The 16,339-nt window shown below is 43.4% G+C and overlaps 1 protein-coding gene across 2 annotated transcripts in view; it reads right to left on the bottom strand.

The window, feature by feature from the left end:
* SCP2 (sterol carrier protein 2) overlaps nucleotides 1-10,944 on the bottom strand; it is a 165,457-nt gene extending 154,513 nt beyond the window's left edge. For both annotated transcript variants that reach the window (XM_032634570.1, XM_032634573.1), the window contains exon 1: nucleotides 10,782-10,944. In XM_032634570.1, the coding sequence (XP_032490461.1) occupies nucleotides 10,782-10,850 (69 nt within the window). In that variant the 5' untranslated portion in view covers nucleotides 10,851-10,944. The remainder of the gene's footprint in view (nucleotides 1-10,781) is intronic.
* Between the last annotated feature and the right edge of the window lie 5,395 nt (nucleotides 10,945-16,339).

Below are 16,339 nucleotides of genomic sequence, written 5' to 3'. Positions count from 1 at the left end.
AATGAGTTTAAAACTTACGTTGACACAAAAACCTGCACACGGATATTTATAGTAGCTTCATTTATTATTTTTTTTAATTTATTTATTTATTTATTTATTTTTGCATTGGGTCTTCATTGATGCATGTGGGCTTTCTCTAGTTGCGGCAAGCAGGGGCTACTCTTCCTTGCGGTGCATGGGCTTCTCATTGCAGTGGCCTGCCCTTGTTGTGCAGCACAGCCTCTAGGCGCGCAGGCTTCAGTAGTTGTTGCGTGCAGGCTCAGTAGTTGTGGCTTGCAGGCTCTAGAGCACAGGCTCAGTAGTTGAGGCACATGGGCTTAGTTACTCCACGGCATGTGGAATCTTCCCAGACCAGGGCTCGAACCCGTGTCCCCTGCATTGGCAGGCGGATTCTTAACCACTGCGCCGCCAGGGAAGCCCTATAGTAGCTTTATTTATAATTGCCAAATTTGGAAGCAACCAAGATGTCTTTAGCAGGTGAAAGGTTAAATAAACTGTAGTAAAACCAGACAATGGAATATTATTCAGCACTAAAAAGATATGAGCTACCAAACCACAGAAAGACATGGAGGAATTTTAAATGTATATTACTAAGTGAAGAAGCCAATCTGAAATGGCTACATATTGTATGATTCCAACTACATGACATTCTGGAAAAGGCAAAACTATGGAGACAGTAAAAGAAAATTAGTTGTTGTCAGGGACTGAGGGAAGGGAGGGATGAAGAGGCAGAGCAAGAGGATTTCAGGGCAGTGAAACTATTCTGTATGATGATGTAATGTATACGTGTCACCACATATGTGTCTAAACCCATAGAATATACAACACCAAGAGTGAACCCTAATGTAAACTATGGACTTTGAGTGATAATGATGTGTCAATGCAGGCTCACTGACTGTAACATATGTGCCACTCTAATGCTGATCATTGATAGTGGGCAAGGCTTTCGGGCAGGGTCGGGGGCAGTGAGCATGTAGGAACCCTCTGTACTTTCTGCTCAATTTTGCTGTGAACCTAAAACTGCTTTGAAAAATAAAGCCCTACTTTAAAAAGAGAGAGAGAGAGAGTGTGGGCCGAGAAGACGTGCACGTTAGATCATTCTAAATGCAATGTTGAGAAATGAATGAACGGAGCAAGGCTGGAGGCAGTGAGACCAAATGGCATAATTCTGAAATAGCCCAAGTGAGAGTTAACTAAGATAGCAGCAGAAAGAATGGAAAGAAGCAAAGAGACTTGAGAAACATAAGTGAAGTAAAATCTACCAAATACAGTGATCAATTAGATAAGATGGAGTGGTCTGCTAGTCAGAGGTTGTGCTAACGAGAAATGGCTTTTAAAAATTTTTAACTGCAAACCACGATAACATACATGACCCAGTAGACACATAGTGAAGCAAAATTTTCATGAAATACTTATCCTTGTTATATTGATACAGTATTTTTGATTCTATTTCAATTTTTTTAATGCTAGAGGCAACCTTCTAAACAGACATCACTACCCCTGCAACGGATCACAAAACCCAGTTTGAAACACTGTATAGATACTAGCCGTAAATGCCACACTTTATTACACAGTGCCAAAATACATCTGTTGAACTGAACCAAAACAAAACGTTTAACATTTGTTCCTATCTCTTATCCACCCCAATTCTTCACAACTTCTGAATTAGGGAATCCTTCATAATTCCCTAATTCAGCAGCCCCAAATTACCTATTTCGCCTGTAGTTACTCTTCAGTTCACTAATTACAATCAGAGCATGTAGTATAGAGAGCACTTACTGTAAGGAGAGAGTACTGTGCTACTAGGCTCCACCAAGTAACACCTATTAATAACCACATTATCATCCAGGTAGTGAAATGACTGCACTTTCTCATTTCTTACTGAAATCAAGGCAGTTTTTAAAAGATTAGTCAAGCAAATAAACACATACAACATTACTCCTTCAAAATGAAAAGCATGTTTAGGTGGAAACTACCAAACGTCCATTAAAAATAAATTGAATATATTATGGAATGTTCACACAATGGACTATGTTACCTCAATGAGAATGAACAATCTGTAACTACACATAAAATTAAGGATGAATCCCAGAGACATAATGTTGAATGAAAAAGCCAAAACTAATCTATGATATTAAAGGTCAGAAGTCAGGATAATGGTAACCCTTTGCAGGCAAGGAGTCAGTGACTGGAAGAAGGCACAGAGTAATTTCTGAGGTGCTGGTAATATTCTGTTTATATTTGCTTTTTAGTTTTTATTTTTTTAATATAAAATAAAAATAAAAACCTACCTCAAGGCCTATAATAAAAACAGCAATCTTGTTCCACTACTCTCCACCCACTAGTCTTACTTGCTCCCAAAACATCCATTTTCAATTCTTTTAGATATTTCTTCTTTCATAAAATGCCATGTTTCTAAATATTCTTATACTATTATTTCTTTATCAATGTAAGAAATTATATCATAGTCTCTAACAAGGGCCAATGAGAATTAGGTCTCTCAGGCCACTTCACATATACATTTACAGTTCCCCCATCCTCCTTATACAGTTGAATCACAATTTTTTTTATTAAATCAGTATGTAGTGCTTACCTTATAAAGTTAATGTTTCTTAGTATTGGGCTAGGTTGTATACTATGATTACATGTGCTTTATTGTACAATTTTGTTTTGCTTTGTTTTTCCTGGAGTTAACTGCCTCATTTTTAAAGTTTTAACCTTTTTATTGTAAATGACAGAGATACAGAAAACCACATACACACACACACACATCTCCTAATGAATTATTTTAAGGCAAACACTCTTGTAACCATTGACAAAGATTCTCTCCTTTACCAAATTCTAGCCAAGCTCCTCTGAGTCCTCTTCTCTACTAGGTCTCAACCTTGGCCTAAAAACTTAAACACTAACATAGTTTTTATGAGTTCTAACTTGCTCAAGGCCAGGTCCCTAGGAGGACCCTAGCCCCACTTAAAGCACCTGCCTGAGAAAACTCAAGGCTGTCAAAAGAATTTACTGCTTCTTCCAGCCAACACCTGAATACAGGGCTAGTCTCCCAGTCTCTGTGGGAGGGTAGGAGCCTAAGCTTGGGTAAGCACCAGTTAGCAAATCCAGACGGGTTTCATGTGAACTAGCCTCCCCTCTCCCCACTTTATGTAAGTTTTCACTTCCCTGACCCTACAGCTGGCCCTCTGCATCCGTGGGTTCTGCATTCACAGATACAGAGGGCCAACTAAGGGGACTGAGCATCCATGGATCCTGATATCCAAGAGAGATCCTGGAACCAATCCCCCAGGGATACCAAGGGACTACTGTATTGTGTCCCTACTCACCACCCTCCCTATTCCCTTATTATCCCTTTAAAATACCCAGTCACATCTGTATAAAGTTAGTTCAGTTCACACTGGACTTCTTCCCTTTTGCAATAGCATATTACTAATTAAAATCTGTCCTAACACTTTACCTAGCGTCTACCTTTATCTTTGACACCAACCACCCAGACTAAAAAATTGAACCCTGCCTGCCCCTCCACAAACTCCTCTAAGCACTCTGTTCCAATCTCAACCCCGCTCCACCCCCAAAGTAATTATTATCCTGATTCTTACAATAATCACTTCCTTTTAGTATTTCATACTTTTATCACCCAAGTGTCTATCTGTAGACACTATTGTTCAGCCCTTTTTTAAAGTGTTTATAGGCCTTTCAAATTCTCTTTTAATCTACAGGTTCCCCTCCACTACTTTCTTTTCCTCTCAATACACCTGTTAAAGAACCCAGAGCATTTGGCCTGTAGCTTCCCACAGTCTGGATTTTGTAGATTGCATACTCATGCAGTTCGACATGTTCCTCTGTTCTCTTTATTTCCCACACATTGGCAGCTGGATCCAGAAGCTTGCAGACTCACATTCTATCTCCCTGAGAAAACTATAGGTGGTGGTGTATTCTTTCATAAGGAAGCATATAACATCTGATTATTTTTGCTTTTTGTGTTTCTAACAGTTGTTGGTGCTCAATGACTAGATCCAGCAATTCTCAAAATTTCTCAGTCTCAAGACCACTTTAAACTCTTAAAGATCACTGAAGATACCAAAGAGCTTTTGATTATGAGGATTATATTTACCAGTATTTACCCTCTTGGCACTTAAAATAGGACATTTAAAAATAACTTTCAATTCACTCAAAAAAAAAACCATTACATGTTAACATAAATAATTTTTATGAAAAATAACTATATCTCCCCCTCAAAAAAGTGATGAGTGGCATCGTTTTGCATTTCTGCAATTCTTTTTTTTTTTTTTGGCTGTATTGGGTCTTTGTTGCTGCACACAGGCTTACTCTAGTTGCAGCGAGTGAGCGGGGGCTACTCTTCGTTGCGGTCGCGGGCTTCTCATCACGGTGGTTTCTCTTATTGTGGAGCACAGGCTCTAGGTGCACGGTCTTCAGTAGCTGCAGCACGCAGGCTCAGTAGTTGTGGCTCGCAGGCTTAACTGCTCCATGGCATGTGGGATCTTCCCAGACCTAGAACTGAACCCATGTTCTCTGCATTGGCAGGCGGATTCTTAACCACTGCACCACCAAGGAAGTCCCCTGCAATTCTCTTTATTGTCTGGTTTAACAGGAGGCAGCTGAATTCTCACAGCTGATTCTTCATTCAGCATTTGGCGTTATGCTGTTTTGGTTGACGTCTATGAAGTAAATCTGACCTCACACAGATATGTGATTGGAAAAGGGAGGAGCATTTTAATAGCCTTTTTAGATAATTGTGGATATTCTTTTATACTACACTAAAACTTGACAAGTGGGAGTTTCTTACAGGTTAGTTGCGATGTTGAATTTAAAACAATATCAATGAACTTTTCATATTCTTGTTATATTCAAGTCCATTAAAATCTTACACTTTTCTTTCTGCAAAACCAAATTTTACTTAAAGCACAAATACGTTACTCTTTGCAAAGAGATTCATGACACAGGACTAGACAGTGAGGTCAGACAGCCACTTAGCACACGTTTAAGTCCACGGCGCCTCCTAGGAACTGAGGGAGTGGCCCCATGTCCTTGGATACAGCTGTCTGGGCTGATTCTAGGGGGTGACAGAGTTCAGGCTGAAGTTTAATGCCTTAAATACTGGCTTCGCTTGAGTACCACACAGTGGCAGCTCTTGACATTATTAAAAAGGAAGCAACGCACGAAAGGGAAGGTACAGACGGGTTTGGTGAATGACTAATTCTCACTACATAAACAGGCAAACTTAAGTTACCATATCAGCCATTCTAACATCTGTATAGAAATTCCCAGGAAGATGTGTCCCTCAAGGCTAATTGTAAACCAGGATGTACATTTTGGAAGTCGGTCCCTTGCAGTGCCTGTAACGGAAGTATCCTGGAGATGCTGTGGTGGCAGGACAGGTCACTTTGCAGAAGAGTTGCCTGGGGCCTAGCAGCTTCATCCTTCAAGCCCCACTTGGTGCACACTGGGTTTGGGGGCCGTCTGGGGAGGACAGGGAAGAGGCACTCCTCAATAAATAAGGTCGGGAAACAGACTTGGGCTTCACACTCCATCCTGCAGTCCCCCTTAGCCCAAGCAAGTGACTGAGGAAGAAGGAACAGCAGCCAGCGGGGTGGGAGTGGCCGTCCCGCACCCTGCTGGGGTCTCAGCTGAGTTGCTGGTGGTTGAGTGCTCTGATGATGGCTGGTATCTCCTTTCTGCAAAAGCATCAGTCCACACGGGTAGGATGCAGGGTGGGGCTGTCCCGGAGCCCCTGCAGTGACAGGTTTAATGGACAGCAGTAGGGAAGCAGCTTAATGGCCCAGCCAACATGGTCCTTCTTGAGAGCAGCTGACCCGTGAAGGAGAAGCTCCAGTCCTCGGTCTTCAGTGTTTCTGGTGGGGCAGCAAACGGAAGAACTGGGCGACATGTAGCATGGAGAAGCTGATGTGCTGGGCACAGACCTGCCCAGAAGGACAATGACCAGCTCTTGGGGTCTGCTTGGTGTGGCGGGCTGCTCCAGCCAAGGTGGCTTCCACTTCCTGCCTGGGAGGAAGAAGGCGTGGGCTCCCGCCCTTGTGGGGAGGCAGAACTGTGAAGTGGTCTGTCTCCTACCTGCTGAAGGGTCAAGTGTGGGTCAAGTCACAACTTCAGCAGACCTCGTTTAACCAGTTTTTGTTCTCTTACAAAAAAAAGAAGAAAAAGACCCACAGAACCAAATCCTACATGACAATAAATATGGTTTTTCTCCATAATATTGCTTAGGAAGATCAAGAGCCCGCAATCCAGTCATCCTGAAGGTCCCAAATATCACAGGCAAGTGGGGTTTTCCTGGTGAGACAGATCCCTGCGTGGAGTGGGTCGGTGTCTGTGCCGAGAGGCCTGCTGGGGTGTGTGACACCCGGGGCATTGACGTGATCCTCAGAAGAACCGAGGTCAGAGAGTAAAAATGACATCAAAAGCAACCAGGCGACTGCTCTCCTTGCCTTAGGCTGACGCCAGAGCTCTGCTTGTGGAGGCGGGCGGACACCCCCGAGAGGCTGGGCTGGGCTGGAGCCAGGCCAAGATGGGGCAGGGGTCCCACAGTGCGAAAACCCCAAATAGCCGAGATTGAGGCGCCAACAGGTTAACGCCAGCACTCCAGCGCATGCAGTGAGATCTGGAGACCCAGGTCCCCAGGAGACGCTGGTGCGGTGGCTGTGATGGCAGCGGAAGGCTGGGTGATGCAAAGAGGAGAAACGCTGTAAAGTCAGGATTCACCACCACACATCGTGAATCAAAGTCTGGGTGCCAGACCAGTCGCAGGCACGGAAAAAAAGAATGACAAAACCCCACATTTTGTGCACAGAAGAATGCAGGAGGGTTCTCAGAAACACCGTGGTGGTCTGGTATGCTTTGGAATGGAAGCAATATCCCTCCAACGAAGCAAGAAAATCCTGCACTTTGAGCGGAGTGGTAATCTGGCTTTTCTCTGGAGCCATTTCACATAATTTTCCAAACCTCTCCCAGGAAGCTGGTACGTGTCTGATTGCCAGTGTTCTGGGAACAGGGCTGGGAAGTACCACCATTTAGTATATAGAATTTCACTTGATTCCCCTTTTTTCAACTTGGGCCTCACTCCCGCCTTCCACTAAGCCTAATGGTCAAATGATTCTAGAGACTCATCTGTTCAGTTTCTCCAGAAAACAAGCCTCCAATACCCTGACAAGGAAGGGATAGTCACCTAGTGGTAAAAAGGATCTTGGAATCCAATTATTCCATAGAAGTGTTTTCCTTCCCTCCTCTCATCCCCACCTTACTTGGCATCTAGTACATGCAGGTTCTGAGCCTTCTGGAGTTCTGCAGGAAGACTCAGCCAGTATAACCCCTCTTCAGGAACTTGGGTTATGGGTTTCTCTGTTCTGAGTCAATGACCACTTTTCCATCAGCTTTTAATCATCCAATGTTTTTCTGACATCTTTCTGCTATTGTTTCCTCTCCTAGTCACTTCACCCTTACTGTCATTTTAGTGGTATTGGGAAAGCACCAATAGAGATAAATTCATATTTTCAACCTGCCATGCTTATCCAAATGTCCTAATACATCATATTTAAATTACCTGTTTATCCTTTCCTCCTCCATATTATACATTCCTTAAGAACAGGAACCTTGCTTTTTTCATCTTTGTACTCGTAGCATATAGCACATACTATGTTTATTGAATATATGCTTAAATGATGAATTAACTACCCTATAACATTAATGTGTGTTAGAGATAGCATGGAAGAAACATGAGATTTTAAGTAATGCAGTTTCAAAATTTGGGAGCAGTATCAAGATAGATAAATTACTTAGCCCCTCTGAGCCACAAAGATGGACGATAAAATGTGGATAATAATAATCCCTTATGTGGTGAGGATTAAACACGATAATGTAATATTTTATTTATTTAGTAATATTTTTTTAAACCGTAGGTTTGTAGAGTGTGACAAAATTAATTGTAAGGGTTGTGGGTTGTGATCAGCATTTTTAAAAATGAAACAAAATAGGAAATATCAAGAGTTCATCACACATAATAAGTGTTGCTTTAGCAAGCTTGTTTCAGTTTTGTGAGTGCATGTGTGTACGGAGTTGTGATGTAAGATATATTTCTTTCTGTGGGCTGTGGAATTATATATAAAAGTATAGAAAAATCAAATGCTTAATTATATGGTCCTGACTATAACAGCACCAGAATTTCTAAAAAAAAAAGTGGCCAACGTAACTTAGAGCAGTCTGGGGAAGTTTTAAGAAAATACAGGACTTGGACTCTTGCTATAGACTGAATGTCTGTGTCCTCTCAAAATTCATATATTGATATCTAACTCACAAATCTAATTCTTCATTTTTGGAAGTGGGGCCTTTGGGAAGTCATGCAGATGGAGCCCTCAAGAATGGGATTAGTGCTCTTATAAAAAAGAGCCCAGAGAGTTCCCTTGCCCCTTCTGCCATAGACAGCTGTCTATGAACCAGAGAGCAGGATCTCACCATGCACCAAATCTGCCTGTGCTTGATCTTGAACTTCCCAGCCTCCAGAACTGTGAGAAATAAATATGTCTTGTTTAAGCCACCCAGTCTAAGGTATTGCAGTTATACAGCCCTAAACGACTAAGACAGACCAGTTCTTGAAGACAGCCAGAATTTAAATTGATGAAAAGAGGGCCTATCAGGAGGTAGGCAGCATAAGCAAAGGGACTCAGCCTGCTGTCAGCCAGGTAGTAGTTGTGATTTAGTTGGGTTAAAACCTCTTGACATGCATCATGCGAATTCTAATTTACCATAGGAATTAATTTCCTACACTGATAATAAAACCTCACTAAGAGAACTTCAAGTTGTCTAGGAATTCAGCTATTCAAATTAAGAACCACAACCAGTTGAGATCTACCAACAGAGCTTAAAGTATTATCTGCTAAATTTCTCCCTCTTCATTAAACCCTCCCCCAAGTTCCAAAAGATCAAACCCAGAGAGTAGTACATTGGCCTAGTAAGCACATCAATAAAGCTGCTCTCCATAGTCCCAATCTCTTCCCTGAAGATTGTAACTAACACCTCCCACACCTCCACCTCTCAACTTGAGGAAACATAAATACATCTCCTACTTCCCAAAGCTCAGTGGTATTCTATATAGCCAATATAACCAGACATGGAACAGCCAGTGGTGGAGGATCTGACTGTATTTATACCGTACTTTAAAAGGTTTTACTGTCCACCTATACCAGAAGTTCCCTTTCCCATGAAACAATAGATGATCTCCAAGTATCTGCTTCATAACGTATTAGCTGACTTTTCTACTTACATGTCTTTATTGCTTTGTGTACTCTCAGCCCACTGGGTAAGATAAAAACAAGTTTAAGGCTGATTTCTCAGAAAGAGAACTTCCCCTAGGAACTCTCTTTCATAAAGCATATCCATTTAATATTGTTCAACTAACATTCACTGAGGTCTTCAGGCACAAGGCATTTTCAAGGTGCTAGAGGTACAGCAATGAATTAGACATGGTACTCACCTTGGAGGAGCTTACGTGCAAAAGAAGAATATAGACATAAAAACAGAATTTCAGGATAAAATAGTAAGTACTAAGTTAACATGTGGGAAAGTCAGGAGGATCAGAGGAGGCTTCTTGGAGAAGGTCTGAATTGATCTTTTAAAAATGTAAATAAGGGCTTCCCTGGTGGCGCAGTGGTTAAGAATCCGCCTGCCAGTGCAGGGCACATGGGTTCGAGCCCTGGTCCAGGAAGATCCCACATGCCACGGAGCAATTAAGCCCGTGCACCGTAACTACTGAGCCTGTGCTCTAGAGCCCACGTGCCACAACTACTGAAGCCCATGCAGCTAGAGCCCGTGCTCCGCAACGAGAAGCCACCGCAGTGAGAAGCCCACGCACAACAACGAAGAGTAGCCCCCTGCTCGCCACAACTAGAGAAAAGCCCGCGTGCAGCAACGAAGACCCAACGCAGCCAAAAATAAATAATTTTAAAAAATTAAAATGCAAATAAGTTAACCAGTGAAGACAAACGGTCTTAAGTAGTGGGAAAAACAGAAAGCAAAGCAACAGAGGCATAAAAAAGTTTGGGGTGAAACTAAAAGCAGTTTGGCATCACTAGAGCACAGAGGTGGTGAGGATGTCAAGAAGTGAGACTGTAGGAGTCTCTGGCCTCCTGAGTACCAAGAAGAGTATCACTTGAGGAACAACAAAGGTCGGAGGATCCAGAAAACCTGCCACCTGTGCTGAGACGCTGAGCATCACTAATGATTCTCCTCCTTATCTACACTGGAACTGTCCCTGAGAAGGGATCCTACAAGGAGTATTCCTGGAAGTGCAGACTGGCGACATTCACGACCTGCTTTCCTTTCGGGTGTGAGGCGGACCTTGCCTCCGTCAGAGGTCCACACATCTTAGGATTCCACCCAGATTCAAAGGAGGTGCGGACTTTGGGTCATCTTGGGGCGTCCTTCACAAACTGCGCCCCAGGGAGAAAAGGAAAAAAGGAGGAAGATATGGCCGCTGGAACAACCCTGCGATATTACGATCCCGCAGACACGCCCTACATCACAACCCACCCGAGTCGCCACTCCGATGCCCCCAGGACCAAGAAGCCAAGCTGGGCGGTGGGATGCCCCGGGCGCCCTCCGGGTAGGAAGGACAAACCGACGCACGGCCCCAAATCTGATTCTCCCCCGCCCCACCCCCGGTTCCCGGTCACCTCGAATCTCCCCAGGCCTCACCCAGACAGAGCAGAGCGGGGAGCCCGCTTCCGGGGACCCACGGCTCTGTTTACCTTGGTCATCCCAACGCCCACCACAAACACCCGGTTCCGGAGCGGACACTGTGAGATGTCCACATGCATGGCTCGGACACTTCTGGGCACGGGACCCGCAGCTAACGTAGGAACGACTGGCCTAACGAGCGCGCAGACCTAATGAAACCTCTGCTGCGCCGGAGCAATTAGAACCGGGGGGCGGGGCGGGAGGCGGCCAGGGGGCGGGGCGGGCAGGCGTGGGCGCGCGCGCGTGCGCGTACACTGAGGCGCCTGCGACTTGGCCGTATGGTCTTCTGGAGGGGCGGCGCGGGTTAGGGAACCCTTTGGGGACAAGGCTGGAGTTCACAGGTGGGCTTGAGACCCAGGCACCCTCAGCCCTTGCAAAAAAGCTCTATAGCCTGGTACCAGCCCCTCAGCTTTAGGTTCTCTATGCTGAGAGGGAGTGTGGCCTGGAGCAAGGCCTGAGGCTGAGGGCAGGGCTTGGCCAGAAACCGGACTCACAAAAGGGTAGCCTCAGGAAGAATTTCGGAGTATTGGAGTTGTTCTGTATCCTATTGGTTGTAGTAGTTAAAAGAGTCACTGCACGTGGGGGGAGGGGGGGCGGATTTTATTACGTGAATGTCTAAAACGAAAACCAAAGTTCTGTTACTAGCTCTGTGACCTTTTTTAACCTCTCTGAAACTCATTCTCATGTGTTGTTTTGTGAGGATTAAACGAGGTGATAGAAACAAAGCCTTCAGCACTGAATAGAAGGAATATGTATATATGTAGGTATACTGTGGATATATACAGTGGATGCTTTTTATTGGCTGATTTTGAATTTGCAGATTTTCCTGCTCACAAAAATGTATTTGTAACCCCAAGATCAATACTAGAAGAACCCTTGAGGTGGCAGAAAACGTGAGTTGCCCCACGTGCCTGTTCTCAGCTGAGGTTAAACAAGAACCATGCTCTGTTTCAGCTCATGCTGTAAACCAAGGTGCTTCTCATGATCTATTTAGTGCCACCTTATTTGCATTTTTGTGTTTTTTGTTGATGATTTCACTGTTTAAAAGTGGTCCCCCGGGCTTCCCTGGTGGTGCAGTGGTTGAGAGTCCGCCTGCCGATGCAGGGGACACGGGTTCATGCCCCGGTCCGGGAAGATCCCACATGCTGCGGAGCGGCTGGGCCCATGAGCCATGGCTGTTGAGCCTGCGCATCCGGAGCCTGTGCTCCGCAACGGGAGAGGCCACAACAGTCAGAGGCCCACATACCGCAAAAAAAAAAAAATGAAAAAGTGGTCCCCGAGCATGATGCCTGAAATGCTATCTAGTATACCTAGATACAAGAAGGGTGTGAGGTGCACTATGAAGAAAATACATGAACTTAGTTCAAACATGTGATCGTGCTATTGGCTCTGAGTTCAATGTTAATATATGTATGTGAATAATGAGATGTCTTTAAACAGAAACACACATAAAAGAAGGTTATGTATTGATCAGCTGACAAAAAACGCTGTGGGCAGAAACTTGCAGGAGCCTAACCCTGTATTTCCCCTAGGGGCAATTGTTCAGTATTCACTAATTTGTGTTCACAGCAACTTTCAGAACATAAATACCACCTAAAACTGAGAACCGACTCTGCGTGTGTGTGTGTGTGTGTGTGTGTGTGTGTGTGTGTGTGTGTGTAAAACTTCTGAGGCCCCTTCCAGTCCTAAGGGTGTGTGATAAGAGCCCCTCCTAGATCTCCATGGCATAAAGCATCAAATGCTGGAAGTCCACTCCCTCAGGAAAACTTCCTGTAATTGTTCCTAGCACTGGTAGAATTTAAGGCCAGATGTTCATTTAGCAGAAACTCCACTTGGCTGCTGAGGAGCCATTGGGCAGGAAGCGGAACAAGGAAGCTACACAGAAAGGCAAGGGAAGAACTTGGGGCAAGCAGAGGTGTTCTGAGACTGATCACTCTATCTCTATGGGGACTGAGTAACCTGTCTCTGGGGGAAGGGACATGTTCAAATTGAGGCTGACTGGCCTCAGGGTTATTGCAGGAGACAGCCTTACCCCTGGAAGGGAACCTGAACCAAGTGGACCCTCAGTTCACAGGCGACTTTTATTATTTCAAAAGGCCTTATAGAAATTTCATATGTATATACACCATGCCACCCCCAGTAAAAATCACCATAGGTTCAAAACATCCATATCCAGAGCCCACTCTCTCCTGAATCAGAGCCTCTGGAAGTAAAGCCTAGGCATCAATATTTAGAAAGTTGCTCCTAGTTGATTCTAAGGAGCCTCCACTAGGCTGGGTAAAGAGCTCCTGGGCTGAGAATGGGTCAACTTAGTAAAATCTTCACGTGACCAGAGAAGGGGCAAAGAATCTCCCCTTTTCCTGCCTATTCCCAGAGTCCAGCATAAGGCTGGCACTGAAGAGGCTTTTACTAAGTGTAGAGTTGTTTCTTGAAACTCTGATCGGCTGATAAAGACAGCACTGTGATTGGTGGATAAGATAACCCAATACAGCAAGAAGTCACAGAGTCCAGTTTAATTATTATGTATCCATGCCTGTCCCATGGATATTGGTTTCAAATATCCATGCCTGTCCCATGGATACTGGTTTCAAAAAAGGAGCCCATAGAGGTGGAGAGGGAGTAATAATAAACATTGCTGTTAATGCTGAAAAGATTGGGAAAGGACACTTCCCTTTCCAATGTGGAAGACTAGATAATCCAAAAATTCTCCTGCCCCAAAACACCTAGACATGCTGCATAACATACAACAAACTTCTTTTAAATGCGTACAAGATGGAAGAGGCAAGTTTTTTCTTTTAATTTTATATGCATCTGTACTGTTTGAATGTTTTGATCTTGTGTGTACGTTACTTTTATTTTTGTCTTTATCATGTATTTATTTTAATTTTTGTCGTGTTTTGTTTTCATTTTAACTATTTATTTTTGAGTAGATAATACTTAAAACATGAATCAAGATTCAAAAAGTACAAAAGGTCAAACTGTAAAAATTCTCCCTCCTACCCCTATTGCCAGCTTCCAGTTCCTCTCTCCTATCCTAGAAATATTTTATGTAACTACAACCAAGTGTATATATACCCACCTAAGTAATGCAGTCCCTCTTTATAACACAAATTTTAGCATTCTTTACACACTATTCCACATCTTGATTTTTTTCATACAAAAATAGATTTTGAAGATCATATCAGAGCTTCCTATGTTTTTTCATAACTGCATAGTATTCAATTTACAGATGTACTATAATTTATTTAACCAATCCCCTGTTGTTGGATATCAACACTGTTTCCAGTCTTTCACTGTTATAAGCAATGCTGCAATGAATAACCTTGTACATATGTCATTTCACACCGTGTGGGTATATCTGTAGGTTAAATTCCTAAAATTGGAATTTCACAGTAAAAAAAAAGAGGTGATTTATACTTCTGAACATATATTGCCGATTGGCCTCCATTAAAGACATTACTATCATCACTGTCAGAATGCTCTGCAAATATCCTTTAGTAACTAAAGCAATAGTTAAATTCATATTATAGTTCAGAAGGGATTACTGAAGGATTTTTTGCTTAAAACCAGCAGGATTTAAAAGAAAAAAATGTTACTACCTATGGCCATATTATTACTACCACTCTCATCCTACCTCCCTTGCTCCTTTGCTAAGCTTCCTTGGAATCCCAGAAATAATCATAATGTAGAGAGGAGGAGGTGCACCTTGTTATTTTAAAAACCAGGCACCAGATTTCCTCTTAGGAAAAGAACTTCCTTTACTTGGTATATTAGTTTGTGAGGGTTGCCATAACAAAGTACCACAAATTGGGTAGCTTAAACAGCAGAAATTTATTTATGCACAGTTCTGGGGGGCTAGAAGTCCAGGATGAAGGAATTGACAGGGTTGGTTTTGTCTGAGGCCTTGGCCTCTCCTTGGCTTCTAAATGGCCATTTTCTCACTTTGTCTTCCTGTATACCCATCTGTGTTAAAAAATTTCTTCTTATAAGGACATCAGTCATGTTGGATTAGGGCTAACTCTAATGACCTCATTTTAACTTAATTACCTCTTTAAAGACCCTATTGCCAAATATAGTCACATTGTGAAGTACTGAGGGATAGGACTTCAACACATAAATTTGGGGGGGAGACACAATTCAGTCCATAACGGTTAGCATTAACCTCCTTGAGATGTGAAGTCCCACAATTGCTCCCCAACCTTCTGTAAAAATCTTTCTCATGCAGCCTCGTGTCTGTGATTCTTTAAGGAGTGGCAGAATTGGAGTTGTGTCCAGTAATATGTAGAAAAGGGACAGGGAGGGATGGCCAGGTGATCCAGAACCTGAATTAATTCATTGGAAGCAAGAACAGGTCACAAATGACCAGGAGTGACATAAACCCCAATTAATCTTGAGGGTCACAGAGAGGAACTTAAGAGTTTCCCACAGGACCCAGGAAAGGAGGTTAGATACCAGTTTTGTTTAAACCTTGATGGGCATAGTGCTGACCTCAGCAAGCACCAGTGACTTCAAAGAGAGAGTTTTGTTTCTAGATCGCCTAACAGTCCAGCCATTGGTTGGAGGCCAGGATTGTTAGTGGCTTTGGGGTCTTCAACAAGTGGAAAGTGAAAGAGGGGAGAGTGTTTGCTGAACACTATTGATCCACCCAGAATGAACTAAACAAGGCCACTGATGATCTCTGCAAAAGCATTTTGGGTATACAGTGGGGGCAAACGCTTGGGATTCTCATTCACAGATATTTTTGCAGTCCAGTTATTGAGCGTAAAATTGGGATGAATTGAGATGCAAATGGGAGGTGAGGTGGTGAAGTCCATGAATGTAGACACTATGACCGAATGAATAAATGAAATAACATTTTTTAAAGTGAGATAACATTTATTGAGCATATGTGTAAGCAAGATTCACACATCCCATCCAATCATCATAACACCACCACAAGGTAGTGACAAAGATTCTCTCCATCACCAAACTCTAGCCAGTGTCCTCTGAGCCCTCTTCTCTACTAGGCTTCAGCCTCCCCTATAAAGACTTAAAGGAACACTAACATAGTTTCTAACAGCTCAAGGCCACATCCCTAGGATGACTCTAGCCCCATTTAAAGTGCCTCCCTGAGAAAACTCAAGGCTGCTGAAAGAATGTACTGTTTGTTCCAGCCAACACCTGAAGGTAGGGCTCCTGTCTCCCAGTCTCTGTGGGAGCCTAAGCTTGCATAAGCGCCAGTTAGCAAACCTAGAACGGTTTCGTGTGGACTAACCCCTTCCGCGCACTTTGTAAGTTTTACTTCTCCGACTGTACACAGTCCCCGCTCACCCACCTCCCTAATTCTTCATTCTCCCTGTAAAACTCCCAGTCACCTCTGTACAAATACAAGTTGAGTTCTGTGTCACGCTGGACACTTCCCTTTTGCAATAGTATATTAACGATTAAAATCTGTTCTCACTACCTTAGTGTCCGGCTTTCTTTATCTTTGACACTAGTCACTTTTATATCCGCGCTTTACAGATTGACGCTTAGAGAGGTTGGCAGCCTTGTCCAAAATCACACAGCAGAGCTGGGCTTTCTCCTACCC

Source organism: Phocoena sinus, chromosome 1 (genome assembly GCF_008692025.1).
Source record: "Phocoena sinus isolate mPhoSin1 chromosome 1, mPhoSin1.pri, whole genome shotgun sequence".
Classification (NCBI taxonomy): domain Eukaryota; kingdom Metazoa; phylum Chordata; class Mammalia; order Artiodactyla; family Phocoenidae; genus Phocoena; species Phocoena sinus.
This window is presented reverse-complemented; position numbering and strand designations above follow the sequence as displayed.